At 57.1% G+C, this 13,698-nt stretch overlaps 1 protein-coding gene across 17 annotated transcripts in view; it reads right to left on the reverse strand.

Annotated features, from left to right (window-relative positions):
• The window catches only part of PTPRF (protein tyrosine phosphatase receptor type F), an 84,680-nt gene that overhangs the window by 61,586 nt on the left and 9,396 nt on the right, over window positions 1-13,698 (reverse strand). For 16 of the 17 annotated variants that reach the window (XM_032431029.1, XM_032430984.1, XM_032431020.1 and 13 more), the window contains exons 3-5: window positions 9,375-9,510; window positions 592-737; window positions 283-424 (exon numbers count right to left, since the gene is read on the reverse strand). In XM_032431029.1, coding sequence (XP_032286920.1) covers window positions 283-424; window positions 592-737; window positions 9,375-9,465 — 379 coding nt within the window. In that variant the 5' untranslated portion in view covers window positions 9,466-9,510. Of the gene's footprint in view, window positions 1-282; window positions 425-591; window positions 738-9,374; window positions 9,511-13,698 lie in introns of those variants that run through there. The other variant, XM_032431037.1, reaches the window with a different exon arrangement.

A 13,698-nucleotide genomic window follows, 5' to 3' on the forward strand; every position in this document is an offset into this window, starting at 1 on the left:
ATAGACAACCGCAGCCCCACGCGTCAAGTCAGACCTCAGACCCTACCCGAGCAATGCCACGGCTCCGCAGGAGGATACAAAGACACCAGGCACACGCTACACAGTCCAGGCCACATCCAGTGACCATCCCCGTCCACATCTGACCTTTGCCGACGCCAAGATGGCCAGTTCTCCTTTCTGCCAAACACACACCAGCCCACGGCAGGGGCAGGGCTGGCTGACTGGCTCTTCCCACACGCCGGTCTACCCGCCCTCCACGTCACGTTGCTCCCCGGCACGTACCTTCGAGAACTGAGAGCTTGGCGCTGGTGTTGATCTCTCCCAGGCTGTTGGTGGCTGTGCACTCATAGATGGCTTCATCTCGCTGCACGCGCAACGGCTGGATCCGCAGCACAGACCCTGCCCCGTCATCAAACTCAATGACCTGCCAGAGGACAGACACAGGCTCACAGCCGGCTCAGGGTCAGACATCCTCCCACCTCCGAAAGGCCCCCGAGGAGGGAGACGAAGGAGAAGGGATGTAGGATCAGACCCCGGAAGAGGACAGGCAGACCGGGAGCCCTGCCTGCCCCTTCCTACCCAAGATTATACCTCAAAGCGCTGGGAGCTGACTTTCTTCCCCTTCTTCATCCATGTGATGCGCGGCTTGGGCTCCCCTGTGGCTTGGCACACGAAGGAGGCCACTCCTCCTGACAGCCCAGTCTGGTCCTCAGGGACCTTAATGAAGACAGGTTTGCCTGGAGAAATGGAGACACCAAGTCACCATGGCACAGTCCTACAGAGATGGCCAACACTCCACAGCTGGTAGGCATGGGAGCATGGTGGCAAGAAGATCTGTACACAAAACATTAGGGGCATGTGGGTGGCACAGTTGGCCAAGTGTCTGACTCTTGGTTTCGGCTCAAGTCATGATCTCAGGGTCATGAGATCGAGCCCCACATCAGGCTCTGCACTCAGCATGGAGTCTGTTTGAGATTCTCTCTCTCTCTTCCTCTCCTCCTTCCCCCTCTCGCTCTCTAAAATAAATAAGTAAATCTTTAAAAGAAAAAGAAAGAGGGGTGCCTGGGTGGCTCAATCGTTAAGCGTCTGCCTTCGGCTCGGGTCATGGTCCCAGGGTCCTGGAATCGAGCCCCGCATTGGGCTCCCTGCTCTGCGGGAAGCCTGCTTCTCCCTCTCCCACTCCCCCTGCTTGTGTTCTCTCTCTTGCTATGTCTCTGTCAAATACATAAGTAACATCTTAAAAAATAAATAAATAAAAGAAAAAGAAAGAAAACACTAATAGTGACACCTAACCCTTATAAAGTGTTTACTACGTGCCAGGCACTATTCAAAGAGCTATTAGCATATGAAGTGGGTGCTACAATTGCATGTGCTTATAAAGAAGAAAATCAAGGCACAGAGAGGTTAAGGGATTTATCAACATGACACAGCTGGTTTGTGGCAGACCTGAGATTTGAACCCAGGAGTTCTGAGTTTGGAGTCCATGCTTTAACTGCTACACTCTGTCTCCCCTCCCCCCCATCAATTCCAAGCTCGAGGACAAAGGCATGCGGAAAGCTGCCCCAGTGTCTCTCCCAGACTTGTCCCTCCCCCACTACTCTCCATCTGGGTGATGGTACCTCCATCTACCCCTAAGCTCAAGCCAGAAACCGTGACTTCTCCTCTCTCAGCCTCTACATACCAGCAGTCCCGAAAGGCCTAGACATTCCACCTCTTAAGTATCTCTGGACGTCTTCCCAGGTGAATGCTTTCCTGTAAATCTGCCCCCCCCCCCCACCCCCACTGACTTGGTTATTGCCTTCTGATATAGCTAGCCTGTACATCTCCCCAGGGTGGCCACCGGGAGGTGGGGGAGGGGAAGGAAGAAGGGGCCTCAGACACTGTACCGCCATGCCCACATCACCTGGGTGCACACACCAGGGCTGACCGGGAGCACCTGTCCCCATGAATCCCACCTCCCGGGGCCACAAGACCAGAGAAACCTGCTTTCATTAAGACGTAGCAACGCCTCGTTAATCCTGACAGAGGATCCATTTCCTATTAATCAGGCCAATGAACAGCTCTAGGAAGGCTAATACCGTGAGAAATGACCTTTCAGACCACCTGCTCAGCGCTGGTGAGCCCCGGCCCGACCTGACACAGCCCCTGGCACAGAAACGTGTGTGTGCCATGATGACAATCTCTCCCTAACCACCCACTCTGCACCAGGAACTTTATCTCATCTAGTCCTTCATCATTGTTATTCCCAGCTTACAGGCTCAGAGAGGTCAAGTCACTTGCCCAAAGTTACACAGCCAATGAGTGGCACATCTGAGACTTGACTTCAAGCCTGTCTGACTCCAAGACACCTGGTGCAGAACAGAGGGGCCTTGTGAAGAACAGGGCCTGTGGCATGCTGGGGGGAGCCGGACCGAAGAAGGTGGAGGAGTGAGTGGGGGGTGAGGAAGGAGAGGGAAGAGTGCAGTGACCATTTACAGGACATTGGCTGTGAAGAAAAGATGGCACCTAGAGGGGATGAGGGGCCGAGGGAGGTTTACATCTTGTTTTCTTTTTTGGTTTCCTAAGACATGAAAGACAATATTTACATGCTGATGGCAAGGAGGCAGCAGAAAGGAAGAGGGTGCCGATCCAGGGTCCAGTGGAGATGGGCACGGTCCCCGAGGAGCGGAGGGGCTGGGGAACCACTGGGTCAGCAGTCACAGCTGCAGGTACAGAGAGCAGGAAGGGGACCACCTTACTGAGCACCCCGCTTTATGTAATTTTTAAGCAAGTCATTCATCATCTCTGAGCCTCCCTTTTCTCATCTGCAAAATGGTGCTAGTGACCCAAGGGTCTGTGCAGACTCTCATTCATATTATTAGTCTTGAAACAATGACGCGGGTCGTCTTAGCGTCTTCGTTTGAGAGATGGAGCAATGGCGGCTCAGAAGGCTAAGTAACGGACAAGTCACAGAGTGATATGGGGGTGGAGCTAGGGTTTGACTGGCATTCTAAATCTTAAGCTCATCTTCCAGCACCAGCACCCAAGGCTCCATGGAGGATGGAAACTCGGGCCCTACCTGACTGCTCTTGGAATAGAGGGGATGAGGCCACTGGGCCAGAAGAGCCAGGGCAGCCTTGGTGGGAGCCAGAGTGGCCTGGGGATAACAGAGGTTCTAGAAGCTTCAATTTGCTTCACATTTCCTCCGACTACACTCTGAAGGAGGCTCCAGACTCTCCCAGTCTGTGTTGGTCTGCAGAGCCTGTCCCTGTTTGCTGGTCCTTTCAGACGGGTCCTCTCGGATAGGATTCTGCCCACTCACGCTCCACTGGGTGTGCACCCCTCCCCCACACCCGAGGACCTGCACACCAGCAGCTCTGTGATCTCCTGTGATCTCCTCCTGCAATGCCACCACCTTAGTCCAGATACCACCTTCCCTTGACTGGACACTCCACCAGCCCAACAAGCTGTGTCCCTGCCTCCAGTCTTGCCCCCTCCACTCTGGTCTATTCAGCAGCCAGAGTGAACTGCCTCTCTCCTCTGATTAAAACCCAGAGACGGCCTCCCACTGCTATCAAAACAAAATTTCAACTCATTTCATGGTGGACAGAGCCCTGCCAGGTCTAACCCCAGCCACTCTCCACCATGCGCACCCCATACCCCCACCAGCCCTGGCTTCCCATCCCCTGGATAAGCAATGTTCCCTGTGGCCTCAGGGCCTTTGCATAAGCTGTTTCTGCCACCACAAACCTCTTAGACATCCTCTTTACTTTCCTGATCCCAACTTAAACATCATTTCCTCAGAAAACCTCCCTTGGTCTCTCTGTCATTGTCCCCTACTCCATTAGCTCAGTTCCTGGTTTTAAGCTCTCTGGTAACTCCCTCTGCCTCTCTCATAGCACTGCTCACAGTTTGTTACATAGTACGTGCGTGACGTTTTTACTTTTTCTATGTTTGGGGCGAGTATTTGGCTCACAGCTGCTTCCCCACCTAGAACAATACCCCGGGGCAGAACGGACACCATGCCTGCTTTGCTTCCTGCCCTGTCCCAGTTGCCCGACCAGTTCCTGGCACACAGGGGTGTGGAACAAATAAAGGAGGGACCTGACAAGGGGATGCCCGAGGAGGATGGAGACTGCAGCTCCTTCCACACCAGGGGGAAGCCCGTTCCACCAGGGAAAGCAGCCCAGGGTGCTGGGCTCCTTTGGCTCCTGCCTCAACATGTCAGCCGCAGAAACCAGAGGCTGGAACCTGCTGAACCGGAATGGCTGGGAGAGCACGCCGGGGGGCGGGGCCTCCCCGCCAAACAAAGAACCAGAAGCTGGGGAGGAGAGCCAGGTCTAGGTCACGAGAAAGCAGCGAGAAGGGAAAAAGCCTGAGTACTGTGTGGAGGCTGGATGGGGGCCCAAGGCCTGGGGCCACCGAGGAGGCAGAGCCCCCTTGGAGCCTGGAGAGGAGCCAGTGTGCCGCCCAGCCCACCCACCCGCCAAACTGGCAGAGCCTCCCCAGCCCCGTGCGCCAGGGGACAGGCCCTTCCCCTGTCTCCGGCCTCAGCCTCGGCTTCGGCTTCCCAAACCCCACCCCGACTCCCACCTAGGGTCCCCTCACCCAGCACTGCAGCCAAAGCCCAGCTCGTCCTTGTCCCAAAGCCCTACCGAGCCCTTGACCCTTTTGTTCACCAGGCCAACTTTTGGGGAGCACAAATCTGACCAGGGCTCTCCCCAGCTACAAACTCGGTGCTGACTCCTCTCTCCCTGCTACCCTCCCCACACGTGCTCCTGCTAACCTCTCTAGGCTCACCCTTCTCGACTCGTTCCAAACGGAGCACCTTCCATGGGCCAAGCACTGTACTTGGCACACAGCTCGGCCCTGGTGGACTTGCCCTGACAGGCCAGGCCGATGGGCGCCTCTTTGCCTTCGTGTGCGCAGCCCTGCCCCTCTCCTGCACCCCACCCCCCGTGGGAGCCTGCCCTGCGTCCGGCTGCCCTTGGGGTTCCCATTCCAGCACTGATCACAGCTACACTGACTGCTGTCAACACCAGGCACCCTGACCACTCGGCCCGGTGCTGACCCCGAGCTGGTGTTCAGGGAGGGTCTGAAGAACTTCAGAGACCACGTGCCAGAAGGGGCTTTCTGCAACCCCCTGGCCCCCCTTCCTCGCTGCATGGAGGTCGGGGGCCACACAGCTCTTCAGGCAGCGGCTCCCAGAGGTATGCCCTGGGACAGTCTCCATGCAAGCGGCCACGGAGCCCATGCACAGTGGGAATGAGTGGCCTCATAAAGGAAACCAGTGGGCTGGCTTGGGGAGAGGGTAGGCACACCTCTGGTGGGGGGGCTGTTCACAGCCAAACTGGGCCACTTTGGAGGCTCCTCCACAGGGAGACAGACTGCTATTTTGTGCCTTCCCTGTGGAGTACATACACACACGTACACACATGCGTACACGGAAGCAGAGAGCAGACACACAGCCCTGAGGCAGTGAGGGACAGCAAGGCAGGGGAGGGAGCTCCTGGAGAGGTGGATTCCCAGGCCCTGAACTGCCTAATGAGCTGGGGACTCATTAACTCTAGCTCCTATGACCGCTCTTGGCACCCTCCAGAGGGGAGCCCGCTCAGAGACACCCCTGGGTTCCCAGGGGACACACAGGGAGCCCCAGGTCGTGGCCTCGATCGGAGGGACCACATACTAAGTGCCAGGTGCTTTGAACATGGGACCTCAGTTAACCTTTCCAGGTAGGAATGATTACCCTCGTTGTGCAATAGGAAAACAGGCCCAGAAAGAGAAAGCAATCTGCCGGAAGCGCCACAGAGGGCAGAGTCTAGGCAGGCCACCAGGTCCTACCCACCCGGTGGCCCTGCCTACCCATAAGGCTGGCAGGGCGGGGGTATGACATGACACACACACACCCTCAGCTACGCAGGCCCCCGCCCCCCACCCCACCCTCACCCCTACCCCTCCAGCTGTGGGGCATCCTGCTCTGGGCTCTTATGATTCCAAGTCACTGGGCCGTAACCAGGGCCCCTGCTCGAACCTGATCACCTGTGCTGCATCCCTGCCTCTGTCCCATGCTGCCTGGGGACAAAAGGTTTTCACTGTAGCTCTCTCATGAGCTCCATGGAGAAGCCCAGGGCCATTAATGTCCCCCCGACCCAATCTCATCCCATTATGCACCACCCCCCATTAGCAAATATCCAGTCACCCTTCAGGGTTCCCTTCTTCCAGGAAGCCTCCTGGCGCCCGAGCCAGGTGCTTAGGTCGCTACCTCTGAGCTGGTGCCGCCCCCCGACAGAGCACACGCTGGAGTAACTCGAACGGCAGGGTCCGAAGGCAGGCCTGTGTGGACACCTGGCACCTGACTCGCCCGTTAGAGCAGCAGAAACCTCTTCCTGCTTGGGACCACCTCCAGACCCACAAGCCGCTCCCCTTGAGAAACCACGAAGCCCTGGGCTCGGGAACTGCCCAACCCCGCGTGCCTGGGTCTCCACTGGAGCTGACTCGGCATTAACGCTGGGGCCTCTGGGCTAACTCTCGGCAGCTGCTTCTCCACCCTCCTTCCCTCCGCTCCCCTCAAAGGCCAGCGCTCCCATTCATTTGTCTCGTTAAGAGGCCTATAGAAACACATTTGTCCGCTCCGCGCTTCACTGCTCTGGTCGTCAATTCTCTGGGGCGCCTGCCCTACCTTTTGCAGCAGCTCTGTCCACGTTTGCCCACTCATCCCTGGCTAGAAGTCTCCCAAGCCCAGTCTAAGCCTGGCCACAGTGGAAAGGGTACAGATCCAAAAGTGTATTTAGCAGGTCCTTAAGACCCGGGCCAAGGTCCCCATAGCTCCCAGCCCAGTCCCCACTCCCATGGCTGTCTGCCTGGGAGCAGAGCCCCACTCACCCTATTTCAGCATCTCCAGCTGATTCCTACCTTCCAGACCCTGGTCTTTGGGTTCTGGGTCTCAAGGGACCAGCATGGAGGTTCTGGGACTCTGCTCCAAGTATTGTTCCACTCTGCCCCCCAAGTGGCACATGACCCAGACTCCTGGAGGAAGTGTATAGGAACTGGTCAGGGAAGAGGATGAGGAAGAGTGTTCCAAGCAGAGGGATTAAAAGGAACAGAGGCCTGGGAAGCGCATGGGCGACAGAGAAGTCAGCATGGCGGGATTACACGGCAGGGGGGCAGAGTGAAGGATGAGGTTGGTAGAGGCTGGAAAATGCAGGGCCTTGAGAAGCACTGAGACCCCTAAGCTTGATTCTGAAGGCAACAGGGGAGGAGAGTGAGAGATTTTATTTTATTTTAAAGATTTTATTTATTTGACAGAGAAAGAGAGAGCACAAGCAGGGGGAGCGGCAGGAGAGGGAGAAGCAGGCTCCCCGCTGAGCAGGGACCCTGATGTAGGGCTCGATCCCAGGACCCTGGGCTCATGACCTGAGCCAAAGGCAGATGCTCACCGTCTGAGCCACCCAGACGACCCATGAGGGATTTTAAACTGAGGGGTGACACAGTCAGGCTTTCGTTTTCAACCAGACTTTTACTTTGGAAGAATGGCTTGTGAGGGAACGGAGGCAGGGAAGCCATGGGGAGGCAGTTGCGTGTGAAAGCCCAAACAAGAGCGAGGGTGGCTTGGGTGAAGGCAGCGGAAGGGAAGGTGGATGCATTCCAAAGATGTTTAGAAGGGAGAAACAACAGAAGCTGGCGATGGATTAGATGTGGGGTATGAGACAGGGAGGAGGCCCCGGGTTCTGACTTGGGTGGTGGGGCGGGTGGTGATGCCACTGGCCAGGAGAGAGAACACAGAAAGAGGAACGGGTTTGGGGGTATGAGGGGACACGTTATGGCATGTTCAATCTACAGCAGGAGGGGAAGGCAGCTAGTCTCCCAGGATGTGTTGTCTGAAAGCCCAGCTGGGCGCTCCTCCCTCAGCCCTCAAGCTCTTGTCCAAAGGCCATGAGAGTGTCCAGGGTGAGGCTGGGGAGCAAGGACAGGACTTCAGTGTCCAAGGGCTACTGACCACACCTGACTGTTGACAAGCTTTTGCCTCCCTGCCAACGTCAGAGTCACACCCAGTGACTTCTACCCCAACCTGCCTCTGCAGGCCCAAGCTCTCCCCAACAGCCCCAGCCAGGCCTGGAGATCACCCCCACCAGGGCCTGCACCTCAAAGCTTCCACTACCCCCCTCCCTCTGCCCCCAGGAGGAAGGCCCTCCCCTTCCCCTGGCCCTACTAGCCCCACCAGGGCCCCTCCTCAGAGGACAAAGGGCGGGGTGCCCTGGTCCCACCCCTCTCCGGGATCTGGTCCTGAATAATTAATGAGCCATTAGGAGAAAGGGCCTGGGTGGGGCAAGGAGAGAGATCTATGCCCAGATACTTGGAGTGGGGGGTGATGGAAGCCCTGTGGCCCGCTGACCCCCAGGCTGACCCCCACGTTGGCCCTTGGCCACCTCTGGGCTCCCGACAGGCTGGGAACAGCCCCTTCCCCCAGGGACCTTGGCTCCGACCTCACCCCTCCCAGTCAGTGTGCAGATTGGCTAAATCGGCCCTGTGCTCCGCCTCCCTCCAGTAACCAAGCAGTGGTAACCATGGTGACGGGGAGGGCTGCGGCCAGTCTTGTAGTGCCAGGCAGGGGGAAGGGCGGCAGGAAAGGGATGAAAGTTCGGAGTTAGATTTGGGCAGGGGACGATCCCACTTCCCTCAACACACACACACACACGCACACACACACACACACACACACACATGCACACACACACACACACACACACACAGCCCAGCTTCCTGCCGCCCAGGTGCAATCTTCCCCCCATTCCCCAGGCTGAGGGGCTGGGGGAAGGAGGATGGTGGGGAAGGGGTGGGGATGGTAGATGGTGGGGAAGGTAGTGGGGAAGGATGGTGGGGAAGGGGAAGGAGGGGCTCAGTGTTCCCACATGTGAACCCCAAGAGTCCGGCCCAGGGAAAGGGCTACGGTGGCTCTGGCTTCCGACCATTCCTTGGACCTGTGGACTCAGCCGGCATCCCATTCACACACCTATGTACATTCCTCGTGTGCCACCCCCTTATTCCCACTCAATTCTGACATGGCTCACACTGGGTCTTCTGCACAGATCTGCAGTGGCAGACATAGTACACGCCTAAGCACGTCACCCGATGACCACATGAATCCTGGACATGTCTCACCCCTGTTCCATAAAACGGGGTCACACTTAGCCATGCTCACCTTGCAGTGCCTTAAGAGATTCCACAGGATGCTCCTAGGAAGCATGGGGCTGGAGTACTTCTTGTGTGGGGGGGGTTCTCTAATAGTAGGAGGTCTGGGAAGGTATCTAACAATCCTGCCTCTCATAGTAGCTGCCCATGTCCCCCACCCTAGGATCCTGCGAGGAGGAACGTGCAGCTTGAGGGGTCAGACTTACTGTCACCATGGGCACCTGCCACCAAACCAAGCATCATGAGCGCGGGCACAAGGGGCACCATCGTCTTCCCTGGGGCTGGCTCAGGGGCCATCCAGGGCTCTAGCACCACGGCCAGCCACAGCCCAGGACAATCCACCTGTGATGGAGAGAAGGGCACAGCCAGTTAGCTGGTATCCAGCGATGACCCTATCGCCCACCTGTGCCACCTCCTGGCCCCCACTCACCACCCAGACCCCGCTCATCCTCACTGACCATCCAGAGCCCGGTTCCACAGACACACCGCCCTCCTCGACTTTGGACTGTGCAATGACCAACCGGACCCTGGCGACCCAGGCTCCTCACCGATCCCCTCTTCTCGGTGACCCCAAGGATAACCCAATGGTCACACTGTAGGGAGACAGCACAAGAGGCCTTCAGGTCATTCTCTAAACCTGAGTAGCAGGGCAGGGGGCCACTGAGCCCAGAGGATGTACAGGGCTGTTCTGTCCCAGATTGTGAGTTTCCAACTTGCCTCCGGAAGGGGACAGGAATGGGGAAACAGGGTCAGAAGACACAGACACACACAGACAAAACAAAACAAGACAGAGACAGAGACAGGGAGCAGTGAGAAGGTAGCAGACCCATGCAGGCCAGGGACTCTGGAGTCCCTGGGGCATCCCATTGTCTCTTCTCTCCCCAGCAGGGAGGGAGGAGGCAGTGGGCCAGACCCCGCATGCTGAGTACAGGCCCCAGAGCACAGACTTGTTCGCAGCAGACAGAATCCAGGTATCAGAGGCTTGAAGCCAAAGCCACAACCCGTCCAGGCTCGCCAGGACGTGCTCTTGACAAGTCAGAGCTGCCCCGCCTGGCCACCCTCAACCTACCCAATTCCCATGGCACCTTCCCACTCCAAAAGGAAACCACAGGGAGGCCCTGGTGTGGCCAGGAATGGGGGTGCTGGACCCTCAGATTCCACCCACACCTTCTCTGCCCTTGCCCTAGTGGCCTAGTAGCTTCCGGGAGCTGCTTGCTCAGAACTGCCTTCCAGACTGAGACCGCCACCTGTGCACAGGGAAGACTGTGTTTGGGATTGGCTGAATGCCTCCCAGGCCTTTGCTCCTCGGGCTCCTCCACCAGGTGTGCCCTCCGCCGTCTGCCAGGCACCTGTGTGAAGCTTTCACTACGGATACACTGCTCTCACACCACAGCCCCGATGCTGGACCCCCCACCCAGGGGGCTTTAGGGGACCCACAACAGTGTCCACCAGCTCTGCTCACACTTCACTCTGAGCAGGTGGCTGGCACATGAGAAGTCCCTCAATAATGCTCTGAAAGCACACCCGGACATAGAGGGGGCAGGGGGTGATGATGAACATACCCTGGGGCCCTGCAGGGGTCCCATGGACTCCGGTGGGAGAGTCTAGGTTAGAGCCAGGTCCCAGCTGGCCCACAGTGGTAGGAGAATTTGCAAGGAAGTGCCAGGGCCAGGGAATGTGAAGGGGCAGGGCTCAAAGATGGCTCTGCTCCTGACTGGAACTCGATCTCAGGTCTCAACCGGGACAGCCAGAGGTCCTAAGACCGGAGGACAGTAGGTAAGCAGAGGTGCTAAGACAAAACAGGCAGGACTGTGAAGTGGGGCAGGGGCTGAGCACAAAGGGCAAAGTGCAGGAGATGTCCTTTGTCCCAAGAGCTGGCTACGAGTCTTAGACAGCAGCTGAGAAGCAAAAACAAGAAAGCTGAAGGGGCACGATGGGCATCCGGCCCCACTGACACCATGCCTGGGGTTCCACTCAGTGATCACAAAGTTCCAGTGGCTGAGACCCGGAGAGAGGAGGTCCCCACCACGATGCCCGGTACGGCCGGTCTGGGAAGGAGGTCCCCTAGCACCAAGGCCCTGTCTGAGCTTGGTCACCACTGCACTGAGGTGAAGCCACAGCACCAACCATGGAATTAAAGTTCTCAGCAGACATGCAGCGGCGAACTGCCTGGCCAGGCTGCCACGGGGGCACGGCCCCCTGACACAATCATCCTGTTGTCCTGGTATAGACACCGTGGGTTTACGGCTCAGTGGTGTGTTGTTGCACCAAAAGACAGGGGAAGAGGGGCCTAGTCCAGCTATCATGGGGTACAACAATAGCATATGCACAGAGGTTTCGTTCCCGGGTGCAAGCATTCTGGGTATGCACCCCCTCCCTGGGTAGACACCATGGCCGCGTAAGCCACAGGAACACACACCATGGGGGGCAGATCTCCCTGGTACGAACTAAAGGCGATAAGGCTACAAAGAAGAAAGGTCACGGAGGCACACATGCTTGGAACTGTGAGCATGGGTTGGAACCCCCCAGGACGATTCTCACGGCGGGCGGCATATCCCTGCAGCGGCCCCGCTACAGTAATCAGAGCACCGTAACTCCCAGGGGGGCACATCGGGGAGGTGTGGCTGTCCGGGCCAGACCCCACTGGAAGTAGAGCTGCCTGACGGACGTTACCGGGCCATAACCTGCCAGTACATTATTGTGGGGGTGTAACCCCCCAACACAGACATCATGGGGTGTGAGTCCCCAGTACAGGCATCGAGGGGGCCTAACTCCAGAACAGAGGTCCTGTGGTACAGTCTAGAATGAGATTCCGGCCATGGGTGTCAGGAGAACTGGGGCCTCTGGTAACCCCAGCCCCGGTGTGGGAAAGACAAGTGACACTAACCTGGGGACTCCAAGGGCTCCCTATGTCTCTGAGTCTGGGATACTAGCACACTATTCAGATACAGAAAGCAGGACAAAGGTAGAGAAGTTGAAAGCAAAGACATCCCCTCTCCGAAGAGCTTCTCCCAGAGGTGCATGGACACAGGGACATGGCTACCCAGAGACCGGAGACACAGGGAACGCATGGACACGGACACATTCTTCAGGAAGTACTCCGGCAGGCACACTGCTGTCCAAGCCGGGGCTTCTTGGGTCACCAGCTCCCAGTGAGAGCGAGCTGCTGTCCACCCAGACTCTGGAAACACAGCCTGCCTCCAGCCCTGGGCCCCGTTCCTCCGAGTCTTGGATCCCTGGGCCTCGCCTTGGTCTAGACCTCGGCCCTGTCCCCACCCCGGAGTGCTCAGGGTCACCTGTGGGGAGAAGGTGGGAGAGGAGCAGGGAGGTAGGACTAATGCTAACCTTGCTGGGGTCGCCGAGAACCTTCTGAATCCAGTGCAACAGTGTTAAGAGCTGAGTGTCCACTTCCCCCAGCATGGCTGGGTGAGTCTGCGTTTCTAACAACTGAGATGAGAACAAGGCCTGCACTCTTGACATTAACGAAGGCTTGTCTCTGAAATGCACTGTGGGCCACTGGCTCCACCACGCTGACATACTGGGGCAGGAAAACAATTCCATACCGTACGACATTATAGGAATATAATTGGATGGGATTTTTCCACATTCAGAACGGTTTTGATATATCCTTTTCCTTTGCTATGTCAGTGTAAAGCTGCCAAATGCCCTTTCTTGGGAAGAACTGTCCTTTATTCTCGAATTGTGTTTTAGTGTTAAAATGTCCTTTCTTGTATGCAATAAGGGTGATAACAGATAGCAGTATTTTCTATAATGTCCTTACTTGGCCAAATAAAAAATTGCCATTCCCATATCTGAACCCCAAGTACTCTTGGAAAGTGTACTGGTTTGTGAAATCCAAAAGCCTGCGAGTCACTGCTCTGAGGAAAAAGGAAGGGCCAGGCACCACACCAAACCACAAGATTCAAATAAGAATGCCCTGGAAATGTATGGAACACAGAGGCCATGTCACCTCCATGCAGCCCAACCTAAGCACCCCTGTCAGCCTCAATGGGTTCCCCCACCCGAGAGACCATGTTATGCCAGAGACAGTGGGGGGGATCCCTGGCTGGAGAACAGCTGGGATCATTCTGAGTCCTCTTCATGAATATGCAAACACAGATTGATTTGTTTCCCTTGGGCACGTGTTATTATTCACAAATATTAATTAGTCTCCAAATACCACCTGTTCCTACAGCTCCCCCACCCCCAGACCAGGACCCTGGCTCCCCCGAGGCTGGGGCCCCAAAATGGACATCAACAGGAGGAGGGGCACCCAGGGCCCCCCCCCCAGAGGGGCCGGCCAAGAGGAGAGACCAACACTTGGGCAAGAGGAGCCTGAGGGCAGGGAGGGCAGGGAGGGCAGGGAGGGCAGGGAGAGCCGGGAGCCGCTCACGGTCAAAGCCGCGGGCAGCTGACCGAGCCCTTTTGTCATGTCCTGGACAGCTCACCGCGTGGCACTGCAGCAGCAGCCGCGGAGGCGGAAACAGGCCTTGTTACACTTGGGAAGGAAAACCAACATGTTTCCAACTC

The sequence above is a fragment of the Phoca vitulina genome, unplaced genomic scaffold, assembly GCF_004348235.1.
Source record: "Phoca vitulina isolate PV1807 unplaced genomic scaffold, GSC_HSeal_1.0 scaffold2, whole genome shotgun sequence".
In the NCBI taxonomy this organism is placed as follows: Eukaryota; Metazoa; Chordata; class Mammalia; order Carnivora; family Phocidae; genus Phoca; species Phoca vitulina.